This window comes from Formica exsecta, unplaced genomic scaffold, assembly GCF_003651465.1.
Source record: "Formica exsecta isolate Colony F162 unplaced genomic scaffold, ASM365146v1 scaffold1136, whole genome shotgun sequence".
Lineage (NCBI taxonomy): Eukaryota > Metazoa > Arthropoda > Insecta > Hymenoptera > Formicidae > Formica > Formica exsecta.
In genome coordinates, this window is record NW_021848476.1 from 1 (window position 1) to 23,552 (window position 23,552).

Here is a 23,552-nt window from a genome sequence, read left to right on the forward strand (position 1 = left end):
ATATATATATATATATATACATATTATTATTTTAATTATAATTATTATTATAATTATTTTATTCGTAATTTGTTTTCGGTTAAAGCTATAGTAAAGATGGAAAACGAATGAAATACGCAACTATGTATTATAGATAACGTATTACGATGAAACCGGTAGAATCACAACGCATTAATGCGGAAAAAAAAGTATAAACGCCTAGCTGGGTTGAATTTAGACCGTGAACGTGCTCCGATTTGCCACCGTCCATCGGGCAGAAAGCCAGGATTGCGCAAAATTTTCTCGGCCAAAAGGCGCTTGTCTCTTCGTCCCTATAGCCGGACGATAAAAACGGGAGTAAACGTCTCCTCCTTCCTCAAAAATCGCTTCAGATTTTTACATTTCTTCAAAATAAGAAACGCGTGCAGGTCACTTATAAATATCACAAATGAATATTATATGAAATATTACAAATGAAATCATAATATACAGTGTATTATTTTGCATTTAATAAGTTATGTCGTGCTATAAAACTAGACGTTAATTTTATCAAACTCTTTGTGCGTTATAAATATTATTTCCTTTAGAGATATTATGTTTGTGTTTGTATGTGTGGAGAAAGGGGAGAAGAGAGTTTATTTTCTAAATTTATTTTATCGATAAGAGAAAGCAATTCCTACGTGGATTAAAATTACGATCATTTTCGCGTTTGGTCTTATTCGTTGACGTTATGAAAATATATCGGAGTTGCGTTTATCGCAAAAATGCAGCTCGATCGAATAGCAGTTTCATTCACTTTTCTGCCGAATCCTCTAGATTTCGCGTATTTACACGCGACACACGTTCGCGTGGTGAAGTTGCACGTAAAAAGTTAAATAGCCGTCTTCCTCCGAGTTAAGTAACCCGGCAAGATCTAGGTCAACGTTAAATCTACGTTTAGTTTTGACAAACACCGAGAATGGAATAAATCGCAAAAACTGACGAGTATCTATCGTACAACTGGCGAGGTAAACGTTGTAACGTATAATCAGTCGGATAGTTGTCACATCATATCATGATTGATTTAACGGAGTTGAAATTAAAATATGTTTGCTTAATAAAATACGTTTTGTAATTAATATTTTGTGATTGCTATATCTTTTTCAAGCTTAAAAATTTTAATTTTCGATAGCCTTTCTTCATATAGATTTTCAAAATGATGCGCGATTTTATGATGATGAATAATCGAACATTTGACAACGTCAAATAAAGTATCACGATGCCGGTTAAACCGTGTATGTTCGTCAAATTATATGGCGCATCGCATCGCGCCGTGTCAAGTCGATACTGACCCTTTAACAGTTTAACACATTATATTTGCGTTTGAAATTTGACTTCATCTAGTAATCTTAAACAAATTTGAGAACGAATTGCGAGACGGACACAGTGCACAGGAGAAACCGAAGGTACGGCAGAGGAAAGGTAGTGGATCGCACGATACACGCGCGATCATCGTGGTCACCGTTAAATCCTTAAATTGATAGCAACTCATACACAATGAGCTTCATTTATAATCGCTGACTCTAACTCGAGAGCTACTTCGGCCGGTTACGAAATGTCAGAAGCGAATCACGCCGAGTTGAGTGTCTTTGCCAAACATCGAACTTGGGACGTCTAATAATGCTCGAGAATGTTGCTTTAGCGAGTAAATATAGCCAAGCCGAGGCATTCTTTTTCCGCGACTGTTTGCGTCACTTTCATCGTATTATTATCGCGCGTTTAAGTACTGATGCGATATATCTCGTTTGCGAGAGATTCGATTTAAGCGGTACGCAGAAAAAATGGATAAATAAGATGCAATGGAGATCAGTGATACATTTTTAGAAAAAGGATGTGCTCGCGTCTGAGATTTTTGCGTACAGAACGCATTTCTTTGCGGCTTGAAATTTACAATCATCGCAAATGGCATATAAACATTGTTTATATTATCGTTTGTTTCTTTTTTTATTAATCATAATTTTTATCATTAAAGAAACTTACTTGCACGTACTTTTTTACCTGCGACGCGCATTTATCGCTAATAGCTGGTCCTTTGTCGTAGAATACAAAGCGAGGACAGTACGTTTCGCCGCATGGGTGCCTGGGTTGACGATCGTTTCGTGGAGGAGGAGGTGGTTCCCAACAATCAAAGTACCACTTGGACTTGGAGAATTCGGAGCCACGATTGCAATGGTGGTGGACCGCTGCATGGTCGATCGAGTGCCGACTATCAATCGCCAAACAACTTTACATCGACCTGGTCATCAGCATCCTTGTTACCGTTGCGCCGTCAGTTCACTAGACAGCTCTATGAATGGCCTTGTTTACCGTTGTTTAAGTCAAGGACGAAACTAGATCTTTATTGAATCGATCATTCCGTTGAGAACAAGAGCCGCTTGAGAAGCGTTTGTTTGCAAATACAGATATAGCCCAAGTTTTTTGGGTTTTTTTTTTTTTTTTTGTATTATTATTATTTATATCGCATTCGATTGTTTGCGTGTGTGTGTTTGCGTACACGTTTGCGCATTAGGATTGGTGTCGCGGAGCCAAAGATTGGATCGCCCGGAAGTCTCAATACTTTCGAAGGTGAATTCCGAAAGTGTTACCATCCATATTCTTCGTTTCTTCAATATGGCCGAGTGGACCAAGTTGAACGATCGAAATAAGCTAAGTCGAGCTGACGAACGAGGTAATAAGGACGATACAATCGTAAAGCAATCTTACACCGAAATAAATGACGATGAGATTATCAGCGAAGATTCGCGCATGACAAGTGATCGGAACGATCGCGATCACGAACGCAAAGAGACGATCGCGGACTCGAGTTTGACTCAGGAATTGGAGTACGTCAACGGTTTTCGGAACAATTCGGAATTGCTGAAAGGCTCATTAAACCAAGAAGAAGAAGAAGAAGAAGAAGAGGAGGAGGAGGAGAGATTCGTAGAAGACAATCATCATGAACGAATAGGGGAATCGGGCTCAAAGATACGTCGGGAAGCTCGTCAGGAGCTGAAGGAAATCTTGCAAAATTCGCAAAACTCACCGAAAAGACCCAACAGTCTTTACAAAGAAGACGTGTCGAGTCCACAGAAGCTGAAGAGCGTTTATAACGAGAGAAATACAATTTTTGGTTCGCCTACCAGGATTCTGTCGTCCAAGGGTCACTTGTCAACTGAGAACAGTATCGAGAAGCTCGCAAACGGGAAGTTTCCTAAAGAGGACAAGCAGCAGCATCACGTGCAGTTTAACAAAGAGTCCAAGAAGCAACAGCTACGTCAAATATCTGAAGAAAGACCGCATTCGAGTCCGTCGATCTCTACATCGACTACAAGTAGTTTTGAAGATAATTCGAGCTTAGCACAGTTTTGCGAAGCGAGACCACCCGACGGAGGCTGGGGCTGGGTCGTCGTTGCGGCCTCCTTCATGGTAAACCTGATCGCTGACGGCATTACCTTCTCCTTCGGCGTAATATACGTCGAGTTTCTGAATTATTTCGGCGAGGGAAAATCCAAGACAGCTTGGATCGGCAGTCTTTTCATGGCGATGCCGCTGTTGTCCGGACCGGTGGCAAGTTTCTTGACCGACAGATACGGTTGTAGGAGGGTAACCGTAGCAGGTAGCATACTGGCGACGGCTGGTTTCGTTATAAGTTCCTACGCGAACTCCATGGAGGTACTCATCCTCACGTTCGGTATCGTAGCGGGTTTCGGTTTGTCCTTGTGCTTCGTCGCGGCGGTAGTAATCGTAGCGTACTATTTCGACAAAAAGAGATCCTTTGCCACCGGTTTGTCGGTATGCGGTAGCGGAATCGGGACTTTCATTTTCGCTCCCGTCACGCAGTATCTTCTGGCGGAGTACGGCTGGAGGGGAACTACGTTGATACTTGCAGGACTGTTTTCGAATCTCGCCGTATGCGGATGTCTTATGCGAGATCTTGAATGGACTACTACTAGAGCGAAAGCGAAAACTCAAGAGAGAAAAAAGAATCGGGAGAAGAAGAGATCCAGAATGCAGAGTTCCAACGCAGATTCTTTTTCAGCCACCAGCTCCGCGAATACGACCACGCAAACGCCCCACGGTGATTTTAAAAGGGGTTTCGCGTCGGCCAACGCGATGATTATCGAGAATCTTCGACTTCAGGACGGCGACGAGGAGAGCGGCGAAAAGCTCTTCTCTAGCTTGGTTAGTCTGCCTACCTTCGTTAAAAACAGGGAGAAGGTACCTGTGGAAGTGCTGGAATTACTTAGCGCGAACAAGGCCGTTTACAACGTCCTCCTGCAAAACTATCCGAGTCTTTTGATATCGTCGAAGAGTTTCAGCGATTCAGGAGCGTTGCACGATCAGCTGAGTACACCCTCGGCCCGATTTATACCTACACCGAGCCCATTAGCCGAGTTAAAGATTGAAAACGGTAAGGACAGGGATATGCGCGAGGATAATGACGAACGAACACTTCGCGACGAGCAACAGCGGAAATCGGTAGAACCGGCGTACTTATGGTGGCTGAAGAAAATCGATTCCGATACTCCCTTGAGGCGTTCCAGTACACTGGAACAACCAAGGAGAGTGCCTACCGCGTATCTGAATGACATCAGAATGCACAGGCACAGTTTGACTTATAGAGGTGCCATGCTGAATATCAATCGGTATCGTTTGAGAGCTTCTAGCTGCCCGGACATTTATAGAAACTCGATGACCACCATCGCCAAGACTAAGCTCGTCTGGTACGCCGGACTCTGGGAATTCTGGGACTTGATCGTCGACATGCTCGACTTTTCGTATTTCGCCGATCCGAGGTTTCTGCTGTTCGCTGTCAGCAATTTTCTCTTGCACACGTGGTATGACGTGCCTTATGTCTATCTGACGGACAACGCGATCGAGGTTGGATACAGCGAGACGGACGCGTCTATTCTGATCTCGGTGATCGGAATCGCTAACATGGGCGGTGAGGTAAGCGGCCGAACAAAACGGAAAAAACAAAATAGCTAAATAAATCACGTTCCGATCCGATAGCTGCTTGTATAATAGTCAAAGTGGAACTTTTTATTGCAGATTTTTCTAGGCTGGGCCGGTGATAGAGCATGGGTGAACGCATCTATCGTCTATGCGGTGTGTATGGCGCTCTGCGGTGCCGTTACCGCTCTAATACCCATAGTTGTCAACGATTACTATACCTTATGTGCAATCTCTGGTGCCTTTGGATTATTCATCGCAGCGAATTACAGTCTCACCAGCATCATCCTTGTCGAGCTGATCACTTTGGAGAGATTCACGAATGCTTACGGCCTTCTGTTACTGGTCCAAGGAATAGCTAATCTTATGGGTCCTCCGTTAGCTGGTAAACGTTTCCTCTCTCTCTCTCTCTCTCTCTCTCTCTCCCTCCCTCTTTCGTTTTTTTGCTTGTATTAGAAACACATCGAACGAATACTAAAGATGAACGGGATGATTTTTCAGGATGGCTCTACGATATTACAGGCACATATGACCTCTCCTTCTACCTGGCGGGGTTGTTCATCGCATTAAGCGGCGCGTTGTTATTAGTGATGCCTTTGATCAAGTTGTACAGAAAATGCCGAGGTAATGAATCCGAGGAGGGAACTGTCGACAAGGATTTTAATGAGATAGACAATGTGTAAATATGCCGATATATTTATTGAAAGAATAAACCAGAGACGAGCTACCATTGTCTGCGGTTACTATTGCGCGACTGAAATCGCGATATCACAATAGAATTGCAACGCGACTTGCAAAAATTGCCGCAGGTATTCCTTAATTCCGTAGCAGTGTCAGAGTCCGCGATATACTGTATGAGAGTCGCTCGAGCCGGCTGTGGTGTATTACATAGTTATAAGTTTGTGTCGAAATGCTCTTGTGAGGTCATCGACAATTAATGCGACAACTAATGCGAGCGACTCGAAGAGTATTATGTAAAATGAATCACATGTAGCAAATCGTGTATTATCAACGGATTCCGATTCTGCGTGATTATCAGCGGATGATTCTTCGCTGCTAGCTTTCGCGAAGGTTACCAGGTCATTTCTAATCTCTTAGACATTGCGTAAAGGAAATTATTTCGAGAGTGAGTATAGTTTTAATATTTTCAATAGCGTAGAGTGATATTACGCGATATGGAGTAAATACATTGTACAAATTAGAGGAACGCGCTGCTCGTGATAATATAAAGGGCCTGCGATGAGAGAAAAGATTCGTTATAAGCTATTATCGCGTTGCCGTCGATATAACTTGCCGAAACAAATATACATTCTTAGTACTGTAACAATTACGTATAATTTCGAATCTCAGGATATACTACCAACAATTGATACGTATACATAGGTTCGAAATCGGCACATCTGCGTATGCCCTCTCTCATTTGCGTGTAAAGAAAAATTGTACAGATTGTAACGCAGCGCATGTTTGTAATCGCTACTCCTTCGTCAAGTGCGTTGCGTATTCTGAAGCCAGATTGTACAATTGACGAGTTATTCTCTCCTCCCCTTCTATCCTCGATTAATGCAAAAAGTATTGTAAATTGATCACCGCACCAGATACTCTTTGTAATCATCATCATGTAACGTGCATCCCTCGCAAAGGAGCTTCGCGAGTCACTCGTGCATTTAAATTAATTAATTCATTAAAATGTTTAATTAATTTATATTAAATATTATTCGTGTCTAGTTTAATTATCCAATCAGATGGAGATATCAAAGTGTGTTTATAAATTTTGCCAAGCAATCGCAAAATATTACGTTACCCGGATCATAAGTCGTGAGTCCAACGCAGAAGAAAAATATCTCGCTCTAGTTTATTTCTTTTGCTTTTTGAATTTCTTTTACTGTTGAATGTAAGCAGGGCAGCAACCTCGGTTAAATCAATTTTCTGCGGATAGACAATATTCTTATTGTTTAAATTTTGAGATAATTTAGAGAATAAGAAATGATACAAATGGTTAACTGAAAGATAACATTGAAAGATTTGATAGCAGATTTTCTCATTTCGAGCGCGATGCACGAATTTCGTTTGAAATAACATATGTCTATAAAATAGGCATTCGTGTATAGCTTTTCTGTGATCATAAACTTGCCTCTTTATCAATTTTGCGAGCTACAAATAGACTACTACCTCTCCATTACCATAGTGTATACGTACGTACATGCGTGCGTGTGTGCGTGCATGTGTTCGTTCTTTTTTTGTTTTTATAAAATATAATCTACGTGTATATTTGCACTTGTAGATTACACAAGCGATTTTTTCTTTGTTATTAAAAAGAGGAAACAAGTAAAATAGTCACACGTCATTGTAGTGATTTTTGATTGTACATATAATAATACGAGCGAAGAGACTAGTTGTAAATTTAACGCGAACAGCATAATGGATTTATTGATAAAGAAGAGTTTTTATTGCTCTCTGTGTATGTGAAAAGTTTTAAGCGAAATGTACATTACTTGACGAAATTGAAATCGTATTGTGCATTCCGATGGAAATTAACATAAAACGAAATAGAGGTTTTCTAAAACTAGTCAAAATCGCACTACAATATTTTAGGTACTGTCGATTTCACACAAAAATTTTATATTCCAAAGATTTCTCTTACATATAGTATATCGTCATAGGGATGTCATAGGGGATACACGTACGTATAACATTATAATATACGAGGCCTTTATACTAAAACCAAATACGGAAAAATATTTATTGCTTTCAGATATTAAGAATTAAATCGATTAGATGGCAGATGACTAATCGTATGAAACGAGAGTTTAGGATATTTTTTATTAGTATCGCACACATAATAATCTGGTACCCGAAAGTAAGTAATCGCAACATCCGAGATCGAAATTTTGAATTTCGATCAAGCGTATTTTTTCGATTCTAGAGATATGATCGAGATTGGTGTCTTATATAATTGTGTCAGGTGCCAAGTCCAAATTATATGAATATAACATAATTTTTTTCGCAGCATATGTGCTCGTATTATATATCACACGCGTACGCAGCCTTATACGGCATCTACGAAACGTATAAAGCAATATTTTAATATAAAAAAAAAAAGGAAAAAAATTGTGTATTTCATATATTTACGATATCAGGTCGTCGGCTTTGCAGACTCTGACGACTTTCAACGATAGTTATTAAGCGATAGTTATTAAGAGGAGGAGAATGGGACGCAAATAATCTATGAAAGAAGGAGGATCTTTAATAGAATTGTCAATCGAATCCCAGAGAGCGATTCCTTCCAGTAAAAAAAAAAAAGGTGAAAAAGTAGCGAAGCACGAGCGTTTTAGCTGACGATATAATCAGCATTCCACTTATATTATGTAAGATTGCGAAGTTTTTTTAGAATTTTGGCATTCTACGAATTTCCGAAGAATCTTGAAAATACAATTATTCGATTATCAATTATATTTCCGACGATTTTAATCGCGTTAATTAGATCGTTATGATACCGATCTAGCGTGTCTCTATTACATCAAATACCTTATATGTATATTGGCGCAAACCGTTACGGATTTCAACGTTCTTGTTGACTCTTAAATATTTAAAAGAACGAGTCTATGATTAGTCTTATACGTGTATACATAAATTCTTAGCCAATGCCGATTCCTAGAACGACGCGATGCGTCGGTTCAGTTTCACGTAAATCATCCTCTCATGTATTGGAAAATATCTGAAGATGATCCGAATAAATATCATAGTGATTTCTCGACAACACTTACGATTTATTTCGTAATAACGAATTCCACATTTCGCATTTTACATACAAACTTTGTTATTTATAGTAGAAATTACTATAGAATATTACAATAGAAATTTGTACACGATAGAAATTGCTAAACGGAAAAAAACAAGCGTGTTTAGAGATATCGTTTTTTTTAATTAACTGTGTGTTGCTCGTTATTCTGTATTAAAGAGAATTCTACTGAATTTGGATTAAAAGTAATACTACGAATCAAGTGCGTATTTGAATCATCGACAGGCGATGAATTGTCATTGACGTCGGCTGACATCGGGTAACGTCGGATGACGTCCGATGGCGTCACATCGCGTCGCATCGTGTTGACACAGTCGAGATTCGAGATAATTTTATCGATCAGTCATTTATTTTCAGATATATTTTTATGCTCTCTTTCTCTCTCTCTCTCTCTCTCTCGCCGCGCATAAAAAATTTTTCATTGCCGCGGATGTCGACAAACTGTCAAAAGCGATATAAATGGTACGTGGAAAATTTATATACATATATAAATATATTAAAAAAGGATTAGGATATTTCGCGATATTTATATTTACACGCATGATAATTATCGATTATGAAGCAAGATAGAAATATCTCGACACATACCAAAATTACGATCTTATTTTTCAACTTCAAAATACAATTATATGACTTTTTATTATCATCAAATATCGTTAAAGATTCATTGTACTAGTAAAAACATATTGCCTATTTAATGTCAAAAAATGCAGCTGATATCGCGCTAGTATTATCTGATATATATAACTGATGTTGTTCCCTGCGCGATTTGATCAACTTATCATAGCTTTCTCGCCAACGCAACATTTTCGATCTCGCGAAAAATAATGGTCGAGAGGAACGAGTCGAGGCGTAACGGCACAGGGGGTGTAGCGGGTGTAGCGGGAGTAGCGAGAGTAGCGAGAGTAGCGGGACGCGGGACGTGGCAAGGTGAGGGAGAGGTGAGGCAAGGTGAAGCGTGAAGCGTGGTGGGGCGAATGGTTGTTGTAGAGAGGGAAGGAGAGGGGTTGCGTGACGAGCTCATGACTAGGCGAGGCGAGGCGAGGCGAGGGCGAGACGAGGGCGAGACGAGGCGAGGGCGAGACGAGGCGAGAGGCGAGACAAAGCCTGGCGACTGGCGAGACGAGAGGACGAGACACGAGACGAGGCCGATACGCGTACGCGTGCTCCGTTCAAGTCAGGTGCGGCATCGGGCGTCGAGAACCTTTTCTATGACGTGGATTCTGTGAGAGGCTCCTGGCTCCTGAACGCCTGAACCGCACTCTCTCAGTCAGTGTACTGGGTGTCCCCAACCGAGACGGTCGCGTGATTACTCGCATCGCACGCGTAATCGGGGAAACGTGCCGAGGGCACGCGAATGCGCGAAATTGTCGCTGTAATAAGACGGGGCAAAACGCTCTTTCCAACGAGGATCGTGCCAGGCTACGCGAAATCTCCGGATTCTCTGACAATTTGCGCGAGCTGCTCGTTGGTAAGCTCGATGAGTATATAAGCATGTTGTAGCCTCGAAGCACATGTGTATTTTCGCATATGCCAATTTCCTTCTTTTATTTTATTCTTTTCTCTTATACACATGTGCACACTTTGAGATTATATATTCAATAATTACTATCTGATACAATGTGACAAAGTGACTAAGAAAATTATGCCATTATTAACATATACTAATAAAATAATAATAGACATCGAATGTTGACATTCTTGTTGTTATTATAATTTTTTTTTTTTTAAATTACGAACTTTTTATTTTTTGTCATCGTGTTTCGGCTGCAGAAAGTTTCGCCCTTGTCTTTTAAACGTTCATATTAAACGCGCTAAAATTTGAAAAGAATATCGTACATTTCTAAACGTGCCTGTCGTTTATCTCGCCTGCCGCTCGCCAAAATGTGCATTCTGCCATTTATCATTATTCTGAACGGACAGTATGATTTACCGGAAGCTTTGCATTCCGAACAAATTGGAATTGCGGGAGTTTATCGAATAAATAAACTTATTTATTCGCGTTGACGTAACTTTAGATAACAAAACTCAACGATCGGTAACGCTTGCTTATTTTAGTTCCGTTCGTATATTTGCCGTTTTATCGCGCGATGCATTTGTAAGCACAATTACCGCGATTCATTGAACATTTATGACCGCGTATTCACAATCGTCAACTATCTAAACAAGTACATATAAAAAACATCTATTATTGTGGTATAAATCTTCGGCGAATTCGACAATTACACACAGCTCAACAAAAATTTATTACGTTCTAATATCATCTTGGTCCGATTGAAATATTTTTTCAACTCTTTGCTTTTATTAAAAATATTTCTTCTCAATTTCTTTTCAATAAATGATACGATAAATCGATTCTTTTTCTAAATAAAAAAAAAAAAAAAATAAAAAAAAAAAAAAGCCACTTAACTTGTGATTAATTTTACTTCATTTAACGTATATGACTTATTACATAATTCTTTTCTGTTATCTATAATCGTCTCCTGTAATACACGCGTTTCTATCGAGCATTTACATTCTATATGATGTATTTCAAAGAGACATAAATGTCGCAAGATTTTTTTCTCACATACAGAAATCACATAACCAATTTATATGAATATATTATATTTTTGCTATCCTCTCACTTTCCCTTTTTTTCCGTCTGCAGCATTAAAAGTTGGCCAGCAGCTGCGTCTCGATTAAAGAGCAATTAAGATGATAGATGCTTTAAATTAACGATAAAACTTTATTATCTCGAGTGTTGATATTCTGCAAGAGGCGATCTGTGAAATAATCCTGTTTAAATACGCATGACTCGATATTCACAAATAACGTTTCACCATATCGATCCAAAATGTTTGATACGGTATTTAAACTGAACGTTTGTATGTATAAGTATACGAGATAAGTAAAGAAATCTGGTGAAATTCCATTAATTCTGATAATTTCATTAGAAATATGGAAGAAATTAAATTTACTTTTCCATCAGAATAAAGAATAAATACATTTTACATCAATTTTTTTTTTTTTTTTTTTTTTCGTATACATGAAACAAAATTCTTAATTTTCCGATGTGGCATCACGAAAACAGCCACAGAAATTATTTATTTATTTTTGTTTTAATTGAATATATGCGGCATATGATGATGTTATAATTGAGTTGCCTTCTAAAAGGGATATAAAACTGCAGCGCGAATAATCTCTAATCGCACACGTGGGTTATTTAAAACAATTTTCACGTACACACGAATTTTATGATAACGATTACGAGAAGTAACCTTATCCGAAATTTAATATCCCTTTATTTTAGTAAAGAGACGGACATTCACGCGGAAATCGACCAGTCGGTTTCCATGGTGATCATACCCCTCCGCCGACTCTTATATGACTCTTAACTACCTACTTTCGAATCTTTTTGTTTCTTGTATTTATATAAACATATGTGAAAGATATATGTGAAGCGAATAATTTTGTGATGTGTGCAATTAAAGAGAAATATTACGAATAAATTTATGTATCATCGACTTCGTTCCCATATAAAATACGTATGTTCGCGTGTGTGCTCGACACGTTAACGATTACACTCGATACTTTTTTTTCGACGAACTTTTTTTCAACGCGATAAGTATAATCATAAAATCCATAAACGGTAGTGAGACACATAATCCTTTCTTCAGACACATTTGTGCCGTAAATTTATGCCGATTGTAAATCTTTACATAATTTTAAAAATTTTGAGTGAGCAAAAATATTCGTGCGATCTCTATCGTTCTTATCAACATCAAATATTGACAATTGTGCATGCATAAAAACGTTTAATTTTTTACGAGGAAAGCTTTGTAAAAGCTTTTAATAACATTTTCGGTGGATGATGTCATCGCGCGGGACACAGGCCGGAGAACTCAATCTTACCAATGTGACATCAATTAAAATATGACATTCCTTAAGCTTCTCGTTAAAATGACAGTTTTATATGCGCGTAGCGAGGATATATAAAATATGACACTTCTTGATTCTAAAATTGTTTCTCGTCTTACCGATTTATTCATCGAAAATTTTTTGAAATAAAAATTTTTATTTTGTTTTCTTTTTTTTCTTTTTTTTTTAGAGAGAGAGAGAGAGAGAGAAGAAGCTAGTAATATACTGTAATATTAATTTCCTTAGTTTACGGCTCAATTAATTTGACGTTTCATAAGATCAGACTTATAAATACACATTATTATGAATTGCCAAAAGAATTTTCAGCTTTACGTCAAAAGTCGACAGTTACGCAATGCCAAAGTATTATTAGACTATCATACGACGAAAGACTTCTAATAATAAGTGCGTTTACTTTTGAAAGTTTTTTTGAAACGCTTTGGTATATTTTGTACAAGAAACAATTTTTTTTTCTCTCTCTCTAGAATATATAATAGAATATAACAAATCAATGGCAATAATAATACAATAAATATGTAACAAAATAATTCTTCAATTGTAGACACATTTCTTTTCTCTTTTATTACCAGTGTGTGTGTGTGTGTGCGCGCGTGTGTCTGTTGTAATAAATATATTTTCTGAAATAAAATTAGAAATGTTAAATTTTATATTTTAAGAAAAATTAAACTGTGTGTGGATACATATATAGATACATACATGTCAAGTGAATAACTAGAGATAGATACAGATAAGTACTGATAACTAATTTATTGAACAAAAATTTCATAAAGCAGTCGGATTCGTATCGTTAAATATCTTACAAATTTTTTATTTTCCAATTATATTTTTTATATGCTGTTTCGGAATTGACATCGTGAGTACGATATTTGAGCAAACATGTGCTTATCGCAGATAAACTAAATTTTAACTGCGATATATTCTTAATACATACAATAAATCAGCGACACTCAAACGAAAGAGAAGCGTTGATATAATTGCTTACAATTAGGCGCATGATCGATATAGAGATATATCTGGTGAAAATAAATATATACACACACACACACATATACAAGTATATATATAGCATAGAAAAGAATTTACTTTTTTTGCATATTTATTGATGTAATAATTAATTAATTATAATTACATACATATGTAATTAATTTATATACTAATCAAGCATGACTTCTTCTGCCCTGGTAGAAGAGAGATTACGCGGAATGATTCGCATGGGCTATATGCATGTAATCAATAATTATGCATGCATAGACACGCACTTTCTCTAGATTAGATTCTTTATTATTTCAGGTATTATGTACTGACACGAACACATTTTTTTCCTTGTTACCGATAATTTATTTTACAGCTTCCAGCTTGTTGGACACTTTTCTCGTCGATCGATTGCACGAGCGCCAGTTGCACGCTTTGCTTTAATTTCTCGATTGATTAACTAACAAACTTGCTTTATATCTAATCTCACTTTTCTCTCGTTTATCAATGGTTGTATATTATAATTGCTCACGCCGACGAGTGTCGCAAGTACTTTCCTGCACCTATACACGCATGCACGTCTGCGTAAACACGTTATTTACATTATCTCGATGGTGAGTAATTACTGATTTTCTCTTTATTATAATCACTTGCTTTATATTTTTCAAAACTTGGTCTTGAGATAATATAATACAAATTGTGTGCATGAGGTTTTTTCACACGCATGTAACGCGTACTTACATACTTTATCGATACGAGTATCGAGTGCCAAAATGTGTATGATTTGTCACCGATCGTTACGAAAGATATAAAGATATGATAATTCTCTCTATCTTTTTCGGGCTCATTGTTGTTTTGTATTTATATCGAAAGGATCTCGCGCGCATAACATTTAGTATCGAGCCGTTGTATCGAAACCTTGACATGGAGCGGACGTTTGTTGTCATCAATTTGTAATTTAATCGTTTTCTCGTCGCGTACATTATAATTCAATACATTATTAAGAAAAAGGTTATAGTTTAATACGTGATAAATTATCACGTGTTCTCTCCGGAGTGATTTGACACGTACGTGATGACACATACAATCGTACCACCTCTATTTCTCACGGATAGATTTTCTCAAGATTTTGTTCTCGTGTATATGACACCTGTCATGACACATTTCATTAATTTAATTGAAAATTCCTTTTATAGGACGAGCGACTCGAGCGACTCGAAGGTGCGTGCATGCTGAATTCAGTGCGGTCGACGTTTCGCGAATCGTCAAGGATCGTTCCGAGGATCCTTATGGTAACCGGAGGACAAGGTGTTTATCATCCGAGCGAGTTCCAAGGGCTGAAGGGCTGGCGGCGTCGTTGGATCCATTTAGCCATTACTTACAATTAGAGCGACAATGGCCAGCAGGAACGAAACTGACCTGCGAGAGATTCGAGTAGAACGCGACGACGACTACAATAGAAACAACAACAATCACGATAACAATTACGGCGGTTGCTCCGCGAGTGCCGCTAGAAAGGAAGACGTGTGCGCAAAGAGGAACCAACGGAGCAACCACCGGAATCAGCCGGGCAGAGCCCCGTTGGTCGGCTGGCGAAATGGAAGTCCCACGATTTGTCCCACGAATTCCGTCCACAATAACGTCAACTTGGTGGATAGACGCGAGGCCAGTCTAGATTCGACGGAGAAGTCGAACGATGCGATCGAGTCGACGGAGCGGAGCGATACACCGAGGAAGATTGAAGAAACGCTCGATCGCGAGAAATATGTCGAGCCGGATGGCGGTACAACGACGAATCGACGAGTAAGGGACTCTATCGATTCCGAAAGTATTATCCTGGAACGCGAGGATTCCTTAGGCTCTATCGAAAAAGAGATAAAAAGTCGTAAGAAGCCTAAAGTACCCGACGGCGGTTGGGGCTGGGTGGTTGTTCTGGCCTCCCTGGTAATCTCCATGATAGCCGACGGTGTCTCCTTTAGCTTTGGTCTGCTTTACATCGAGTTTCTTCACGAATTCGGCGCATCCAAGTCCAAGACCGCTTGGATCGGCTCGCTCTTCATGGCCGTGCCGCTTCTATCCGGTCCGATCATGTCCGCCCTCGTGGACCGTTACGGATGCAGGAACATGACCATCATCGGCGGCCTGGTATCGGGGTTGGGCTTCATACTGAGTATCTTCAGTAACACTATTGAGGTAATGTACTTGACGTTTGGCGTGATCGCGGGTCTCGGTCTGGGTTTGTGCTACGTCACCGCGGTTGTGAGCATCGCCTTTTGGTTCGACAAGAAACGAACCCTAGCTGTAGGTCTCGGCGCGTGCGGCACCGGCATCGGTACGTTCGTCTATGCCCCGATGACGACCTATTTCATCGCCGAGTACGGCTGGCGAGGCGCTTGTCTGCTCCTGGCCGGCACGTTCTTCAACATGATCGTCGCGGGGACCGTTATGAGGAATCCGGAATGGTGGATTCTGGAACAACAGAAGCAGGATCAAGCCGTGCCGAGGAAATCGAACGTTCGGTCGGATGGTACGGTAAAGTCGAACGGGAGTCCCTTGGACGAGTTCCCGGGTATCGAGGAGCTCCGACGACTGCTCAGAAGCGACCAGGCGCCCGAATATTTCTTACAGAATCTAAGTACGAGCACCGAAACAGCCGACGGCGCCAAAAGACATACGACGAGCGTGGTTAATCTGCCGACTTTTGTAAAGAGGAGCGAAAAGGTGAGCGACAAAAGCCATCATATCTACGGTATTGTCTGTTTTTGTAAATGAGTGGATTGGAATATATGAGATTTCAGGTGCCTTTGGAAGTATTGGAGTCATTACTGTGCAACTCTAGGCTCTATACTGTTATCCTGGAAAATTATCCTAGTCTTCTGTTGTGTAGAAGTTTGTCCGATAAGCAGCTGCAGGATTCAACGGGGGAGATTTATAATAAAAGCGGAATTACTATGTCAATGAGGTTAATCATTTGCTACGTGTAGTTATAATATAGGTTTTAATGATAATTTTTAGTCGAATCCCTTTTTCCTATCGGAAAGTTTGTATACGATATTACTTTATTCGCGCGATACTTTAATCTAGTCAAATAGATGGAATTGAATACAACACGCCGCGGCATTTAATACTTGTATTACGTTCTACAAAGGCTGAAACGAGCAACGGAATCGAAAACGATCGCTGAACAAAGGAACAAAGATTCTTGTCCGGTATCCACTCACGCACCGACGAAACTTGTTTGCGCCAGAAAAATATCCAAGAAGGAAATAGAGGAGACTAATCCCTTGCTGACGAAAGAAGTCACGGTAACAAACGTTATTTTCGATTATGGATTCCGTCGACTCGCCATGGCACATTAAGCGAATACTTTCCAGATCGCTCCGACGGAAAGAAGGAGATCCGTGTCTAAACGTTACGTTGACGTTGAGCCCCAAGCCAACGTCATCAGGACCGACTCGATACCTTGGCTCAGACGACAATTCAGTACCAACACCCATTACTTCAAGGATATCAGAGTGCATAGAAATTCCGTCATGTATCGCGGCGCTGCCCTAAATCTGCACAAGTACAGACTAAGAGCGAGCAGTTGTCCTGACATCTATAGAAACAGTATGATCACATTGGCTAAAGAAAACGAACAGGTATTTTAACGCTCGCGATATATCGGAAGGGTAGATTTGCTTGTGTGTAAAGATATAGAATTTCGTATCTGACGCAGAAGTGGTATGCCGAGCTGATGGACCTGTTAAAGAGCATGTTGGATTTTTCAATGTTTCTCGAATTGCATTTCCTGCTGATGTCAATGTCGACGATATTGCTATTCACATGGTTCATCGTACCGTACTTCTACCTCGCGGAACATCTGACTAGGAACGGTTACGACGAATCCGATGCCGCTAATCTCCTCAGCATTATCGGCATAACCAATACCATCGGAATGGTAACCTTAAATCATTAGAGTAGGCTCTATACGCTCTATCCCTGAACGAGATGAAATTCTCTCATACTCGGTGTTGCTCGCTTTTAGATCGTTCTAGGCTGGGCTGGCGATCAACCCTGGATGAATGTCAGTAAAACGTACACCTGGTGTCTGATAGCGTGCGGAGTGGCCACGATATTGATGTCCGTCTTTACCCATCATTATCCGTTTCTAATGATCACTTCGGCAGCTTTTGGTTTGTTTTTCGCGAGTAATTTCAGCTTCACTCCTGTTATATTGGTCGAGCTGATTCCTCTGGAAAGATTCACTACCGCTTACGGTCTCAGCTTGTTATGCCAAGGAATCGGAAATCTTCTCGGACCTCCGTTGGCTGGATGGCTATTCGACGTGACAAACGCCTGGGACCTTTCTTTCCTCATGGCTGGTGGTTGGATTATTGTCTCCGGAATCTTTGTAGGTATTATACCGTATACGAAGAATCGAAAGATTTTCGGCAGTGGACCGATCGAGATGGAACGAACAAATGGAAATGATTGTTTGGCATAGAGCGAATTATATTCATTGTTTTTACACATGCGCGCACAGTTATTAAAAGACGGAGGGGCGAATATTTATGAATTGCTCGGAAAAAATGTTAATTTAAAGTACGAATCTCACTACGCTTACATCAGATATGCAGTATAAAACGATAAAACGTTGATCACATAGCGAATATTTTTGAATTTCCTATTTATTAACAAGAAGGTATTTTCGCGTATATAACGTATTTCTTATAACATTTTTCCTGTACTTAAATTATTCGTGTTGTGCGAATAATTTTATTTATATAATGAAACACACAAATCGGGGGAGGTTAAGAAATATATCATGTACTTCATATACGTACAAAGCTTTTTCTACTTAAAATACGTTTTACTTTACATAGACAATTTGTGTAGACAGACTTAATTGAATAGATTGAATGGACACGATACGAATAAATATTCACTTGTTTGTAACGTACTTAATCTTATTACAAGACAATGGTATTAAGAAGACAAAAGATATATTTTATATATATTTTATGTGTTTATGTAAAACTCGCATATAGATGAATTTATTTTTATTAGAAACTTGTAAACGCTTAAAACGCTTAAATACATTTACATGCTTTAATAATGTAAAAAAGCGACGTGTTAACAATTTATAATGAAATTTGTTTCCTAGATAATTAAGTTTAATAATGTTTCTATCATAACTTTATATATATATCGTATGCATATAATATCATTGTTACGATATTATAAGATATTGTCAAGAGTTTTTTGTAAAACTTTTGTTACTTCAAAGATATCCAAAGATTAGATAAGTAGTTAAACAATGATATTTATATTAATGTTTACTATATATTTAGGAAAAGTGTGCGAAGATTTACGAAAAAAATGCGCAATTTCGTAAAAAGAATTCTGCCATAAATTGTTGAATTAACTAATTTAAATTATTTTAATTGTCCGCTTTACATCGTTGCGTATATATTTAGGAATTATTCAGGAGTAATATAGCGATATGACATTAAATATCTACTATGATAAGACAAAGAGATATATAACCATGTTTCATCTTCCATCTAAATGAACGTCTAATTTTAAATTTCAATATTATTCAGGTACTCGACCAAAGAAAAATTAGAAAATAATTTTTGCGGAATAGAGAGATTCTTATATGAATAGGATATATCTATAAAATTATTATTTATAAAGCGATATAACGCTGTCAGAATCTTGTTTGTCGAATATATATGTCTACATGTATTCTTTCCGATAAATATGAACAGATTAAATATTTATTATACGACGGTGTTAAAAGTTATATGTTACCAGTGTTATTATCAGGATCGATCGGATACTATTTGTCTGAAAAAAGTACGATGAGAGAAAATTGAATGAAGAAAAATTAAAGTCCCCGTCCTTTCATTGATATATTATCTCAATATCCTGGAGATGTCATCGGATTGAGTGCATTAGGGCTTGGGCTTCGACTGGATGTTCTCGGAACGCCTAGAATGCTGGCGAGATTTTGTATACTCTGAGGAAATGTTCTCGCTACGATGAAATGCTGCGGGCCGATTAACGCGTCTGCCATTATACCAAGGCGTACTCCGTTTCCAAGCCTGTGCAAGGTCATTGACATGTCTAAAAAAATGTATACAACTTGATGCAATGAAAAATACAAAGTACAATAGATATCGCGTGAGTAATGAAATATATCTACTGCAATTTCCTTGCGGTGGTCGCCAGTAAATCGCTCCGTTTACGCCTTCCACAGGTAGATCACCGTCGACATGCGTCAAGCACAGAGAATACCTTTTCGACAGTTGATTCAAGAGTAATTTCAAAACGATGGCAGGCACGCAGGACGAGATAAATCCGCAGGACGTTTCCGCTGCCGTGATCGCGTAAATCGCGCTCTGCTTAGACCTGGCTTCCTGAATGTTTCGTTGAATCACCTTTAGGAAGCGCGATACGAAAGCGTTGGAAAAATTCGAGCGAGTTGTTTCATGCATGAATCGTATATCCGATCCTCACCTGTAGTATCTCGACGAGATCGTCGTGAAACAAGGGCGTTCTGGTGGGCAACGCGAGACAGAGAATACCTCGGGCCTCGTGATTTCGCAGGAACACGGCCCGTTGACTCACAAACTTGACGGTCGCGAGTACATCATCCGGAATATTGACGGCCGAATGCCTGAAGTATTCCTTTAGGCTATCTATGGTGGCCGCTAAGAGAATTTCCGTCTCTGTCGCACCGGTTACGTTGGCGATTTTCCGTACGAGCTCGACGTTGACCTCCTCCGACCAAGCCACTACCTTCCTACCGCACGGAGAAATGGTCTGCAGTTGATTCAACTGCGGATGCTTCAGAAACAGCTCCTCGACGATGATCTTGGGCGCCGTTACGGCTATCCAGCCGATGGACATCACCTCCCGAATCGCTTGGAATATTAAAGGGAGGTAACAGGACAACATATACGTCAAGGTATCCGGATAGCAATGCTTGTGTCGCGATTTTAGAACCTGCAATTCTCGAATGAGTAGAAGCGGCGTTCTTAAGCACGACGTGACCGTGATGTACCAGAACAAAGCGATGCAGGAGTAAAGAATGTTAATCGGATTGAAAGACTTTGCGATGGATTCGAGCATCAATCGAGGATTAAAGTTCCTCTTGCTCGATTCGCGTTGAACGATCGATAGAAGCTCCAAGAATTTCAGCCCTTCTGGCTTTCGGCATTGTCTACAGAGAGTTATGGAAAAGATGAGCGTACGTTTTCCTAGACGAATATTGCGGAAACGGGAAAGAAACGATTACGATCCGAAATCAACCATACCTGGCCAGCTCTTTCATAGTACAGACTAACACTATCATCGTGATTTTGACGCATTGAGATATTCCTATTCGTTTCTTTAGGATTTCCGGCCGTTCGACGGGATCGTTGTTGCAAAGGAAATCGTTCCAATAATTGCTGAAGTTCTCGATGAGCATCTGTCGAAGGCGCGGTAGAGCGGTGGGCTCGGCATACAAGTTCGTAAAGGGCGAATCGCTCTCCTGACACGTCCAGTTATCCGTCGAATACTTCAATGGCAAGAAATCCGCTAAAGTCAGATGCTCCTGTCGCAGAAGCAAATGATGCGCCCGTACGAGACATATCTGACGCTCCTCCCCTCGCACGAAGCAATTCACTATGTGTACTTGCCACGGCGATAATCTCCTCGGAAGAAATTTCGATGTCACGTCGCTTATGTAATCCTACGACAGAACAATCGGATTCGAAACTAAAATCGATCTCTGCAATAAGATAACAATATATTATAGACGCCGACCTGTATATTGTTGTCAGTGATGGGACGACCGCGAAACGAGCACGGTGAATTCACGAGGTGACTATCGACGGAGTAATCGAGTTCCTTCCAAACGTAAACGCCCCATCGTGTGAACAAAGTCGATCTCAGATACTTTCTCGTAGACGCCAGATGCGCCAAGTGATTCCTCACGCCCTTCACGATCGAGCGTCCTTGCACGAGAAGCGTGCAGATTCCCTGTATCGCGACGATCGGTGAATCGCAATATGGATTATATCGAATTTTAATTTTTTACTTCTCGATACTTACATGAGTGCGTCCCTGATCCAAGATACTCCGAATACTATTCTCCTCTACAACGATATAATTCGGATACTTCCACTTGACGAAGCGTATCCAAGATCTCTTTGTCCATGTCACCACTTGAAAACGTCGAACGCATATACACATACGTACGCATATTATAATGCGATACATCTTATAAAATAACGATTGAAAGGCGCATAAAAATTATTCGCACGATATATGTGTTTATAATTATACGCGATTTTTAATTACGAATTGTGATAAAGATCGAAAGCAACGTGTTACATAAGGCATAAGGAAAAATCGTTAAACAAGCGTGATCTCTGTTATCTGCGATATATGTAATCTTTGTAGTGTAATTTTTTCAAGAGCTCAAAGATAGTTACTTTTATCGAAGATATAGTTACCTAAATACGCGATAAGGAGAAAGGGGACCAGAAATATCAGCGCGAAACTGAAGCCGAGATTCACTATCCAAGAGACACCGATGCCGACCATGACGTCTGGTTTGTTCCGTCAATACCGATATTTGTCAATTATTTAACAATGCGAGAGTCTTGCACCGGAAGCGAGCTGCTCTCTTGCAGCTTTCGACCTTACTGCCAATGATGCAAGTCGGTGGAATATAAGTCGCGGCGGCATCCGCGTTCGCGTATCGGGATGCAGATTATACATATATTCCGAGTCTGACCCTTCGACCCGTTGCGAAAAAAGAAAAAAACGAGAGGCCAAGCAGACGACTGGCGAGATATTATTACTCCTCCATCGTTTCACCGTCGAATATCATCGAGAGGTCTTGTTAGAAATATGCGAGTTATCGTTGACAACAAACAACCAGTCGCCAGTCGCGACGAAAAGGACGGGGAAGAAAGATAAAATATGAGTATCGTTGGTCCCGAAACCTCTTACGGGCGAATATGATGACTATTGAGATGAATATAAATAAGAGTTACTGTTTTGATATAAAATTCAATCAAATATTATATGCTGACACGATTCATTTAACGATGAGATCATTTTCTTAATATTCAAAAACATGGGAAATCTTCACTCTTTCTCTCTCTCTCTCTCTCTCTCTCTCTCTCTCTCTCTAAAATAATCTAATCTTTTATTTTGCCTAAAAAGATATTTTGTTATCTGTTGCATATATTTTTTATATTCCAAAAAGCAGCTCTATATATATCGGACTATATCAAAGCAATATTTATTTCAGAATTGAACATTTATGCATAAAATATAATATATATAGTTTACATCTATGCATAAACGCATCTATATTTAACATATCAACAATGAGTAATCGTAAATCTTGACAAAATACGTCTGTTTCTCGAAAATCGATATTTGTAAAGTTTTTAACTTTGACGGTTGGTAATGCAGAGCGCGTCGGTTGCTACGGAGTTTTGCAGAGTCAGCTGTAGATATCGCTGGCGTGACTCTCAGGTTGCGCTTGACTGACACCAGACGGCGCCAGTCTCAACAAAAATGGAGCCGCTCGAGTGAAGGTGGGTGACTTTGTGCGCGCGTGAGTCCGAAAAGTACTATTTCTCAGAGATGTGGCAAGATCTGGGCGGTCTAGGTGGTGTAGGAGTGAACCCCGGTGCTCATCAGGTCGACCAGTTCGAAACGACGGGTGAGTGTTTTTCGCTGGGATAAATTCGTAACGCGCCGATCGCGTACGCCAAGTCCCTGTATATGCGTCAAGTTATCGTAGCCGAGTCTCTCTTTCTACGGGAGGAGGCGCACGCTCTCTCTCTCTCTCTCTCTCTCCCCCCCCCTCCTTGTCTATCGCACGCGTACATACGCGTAGTAAACAAAACGGAACACG

General features: G+C 39.7%; 4 protein-coding genes across 7 annotated transcripts in view; 3 read left to right on the forward strand and 1 right to left on the reverse strand.

Moving 5' to 3' along the window:
* Window positions 1-2,039: 2,039 nt before the first annotated feature.
* On the forward strand, window positions 2,040-8,709 carry LOC115237090. The gene is made up of 3 exons (XM_029809940.1): window positions 2,040-4,947; window positions 5,050-5,335; window positions 5,452-8,709. Exons 1-3 carry the CDS (start codon window positions 2,629-2,631, stop codon window positions 5,631-5,633), a joined length of 2,787 nt encoding a protein of 928 aa, XP_029665800.1. The 5' UTR covers window positions 2,040-2,628; the 3' UTR covers window positions 5,634-8,709.
* A 1,155-nt stretch (window positions 8,710-9,864) lies between these two features.
* Window positions 9,865-19,407, forward strand: LOC115237123. 3 transcript variants are annotated; one of them, XM_029809985.1, is made up of 8 exons: window positions 9,865-10,220; window positions 14,019-14,709; window positions 14,839-16,363; window positions 16,441-16,604; window positions 16,791-16,947; window positions 17,017-17,283; window positions 17,361-17,582; window positions 17,670-19,407. In XM_029809985.1, the coding sequence occupies exons 3-8, from the start codon at window positions 15,038-15,040 to the stop codon at window positions 18,126-18,128; spliced, it is 2,595 nt and encodes an 864-aa protein (XP_029665845.1). In that variant the 5' UTR covers window positions 9,865-10,220; window positions 14,019-14,709; window positions 14,839-15,037; the 3' UTR covers window positions 18,129-19,407. The 3 variants fall into 3 exon arrangements, with proteins under 3 accessions (XP_029665845.1, XP_029665836.1, XP_029665841.1); XM_029809976.1 differs by lacking the exon at window positions 14,019-14,709; XM_029809981.1 differs by lacking the exon at window positions 9,865-10,220 and having other exon boundaries at window positions 13,303-14,709.
* On the reverse strand, window positions 18,643-22,779 carry LOC115237136. 2 transcript variants are annotated; one of them, XM_029810003.1, is made up of 7 exons: window positions 22,132-22,779; window positions 21,728-21,840; window positions 21,440-21,655; window positions 20,947-21,365; window positions 20,147-20,852; window positions 19,833-20,046; window positions 18,643-19,753 (listed from the first exon to the last, which is right to left on the reverse strand). In XM_029810003.1, the coding sequence occupies exons 1-7, from the start codon at window positions 22,220-22,222 to the stop codon at window positions 19,548-19,550; spliced, it is 1,965 nt and encodes a 654-aa protein (XP_029665863.1). In that variant the 5' UTR covers window positions 22,223-22,779; the 3' UTR covers window positions 18,643-19,547. The 2 variants fall into 2 exon arrangements, with proteins under 2 accessions (XP_029665863.1, XP_029665854.1); XM_029809994.1 differs by having other exon boundaries at window positions 19,833-20,067; window positions 22,132-22,778.
* Window positions 22,780-22,998: 219 nt separating this feature from the next.
* Window positions 22,999-23,552, forward strand: part of LOC115237034 (cytohesin-1) — a 15,094-nt gene continuing 14,540 nt past the window's right edge. The window contains exon 1 of the mRNA XM_029809809.1: window positions 22,999-23,357. Within this exon, the coding sequence (XP_029665669.1) occupies window positions 23,279-23,357 (79 nt within the window). The 5' untranslated portion in view covers window positions 22,999-23,278. The remainder of the gene's footprint in view (window positions 23,358-23,552) is intronic.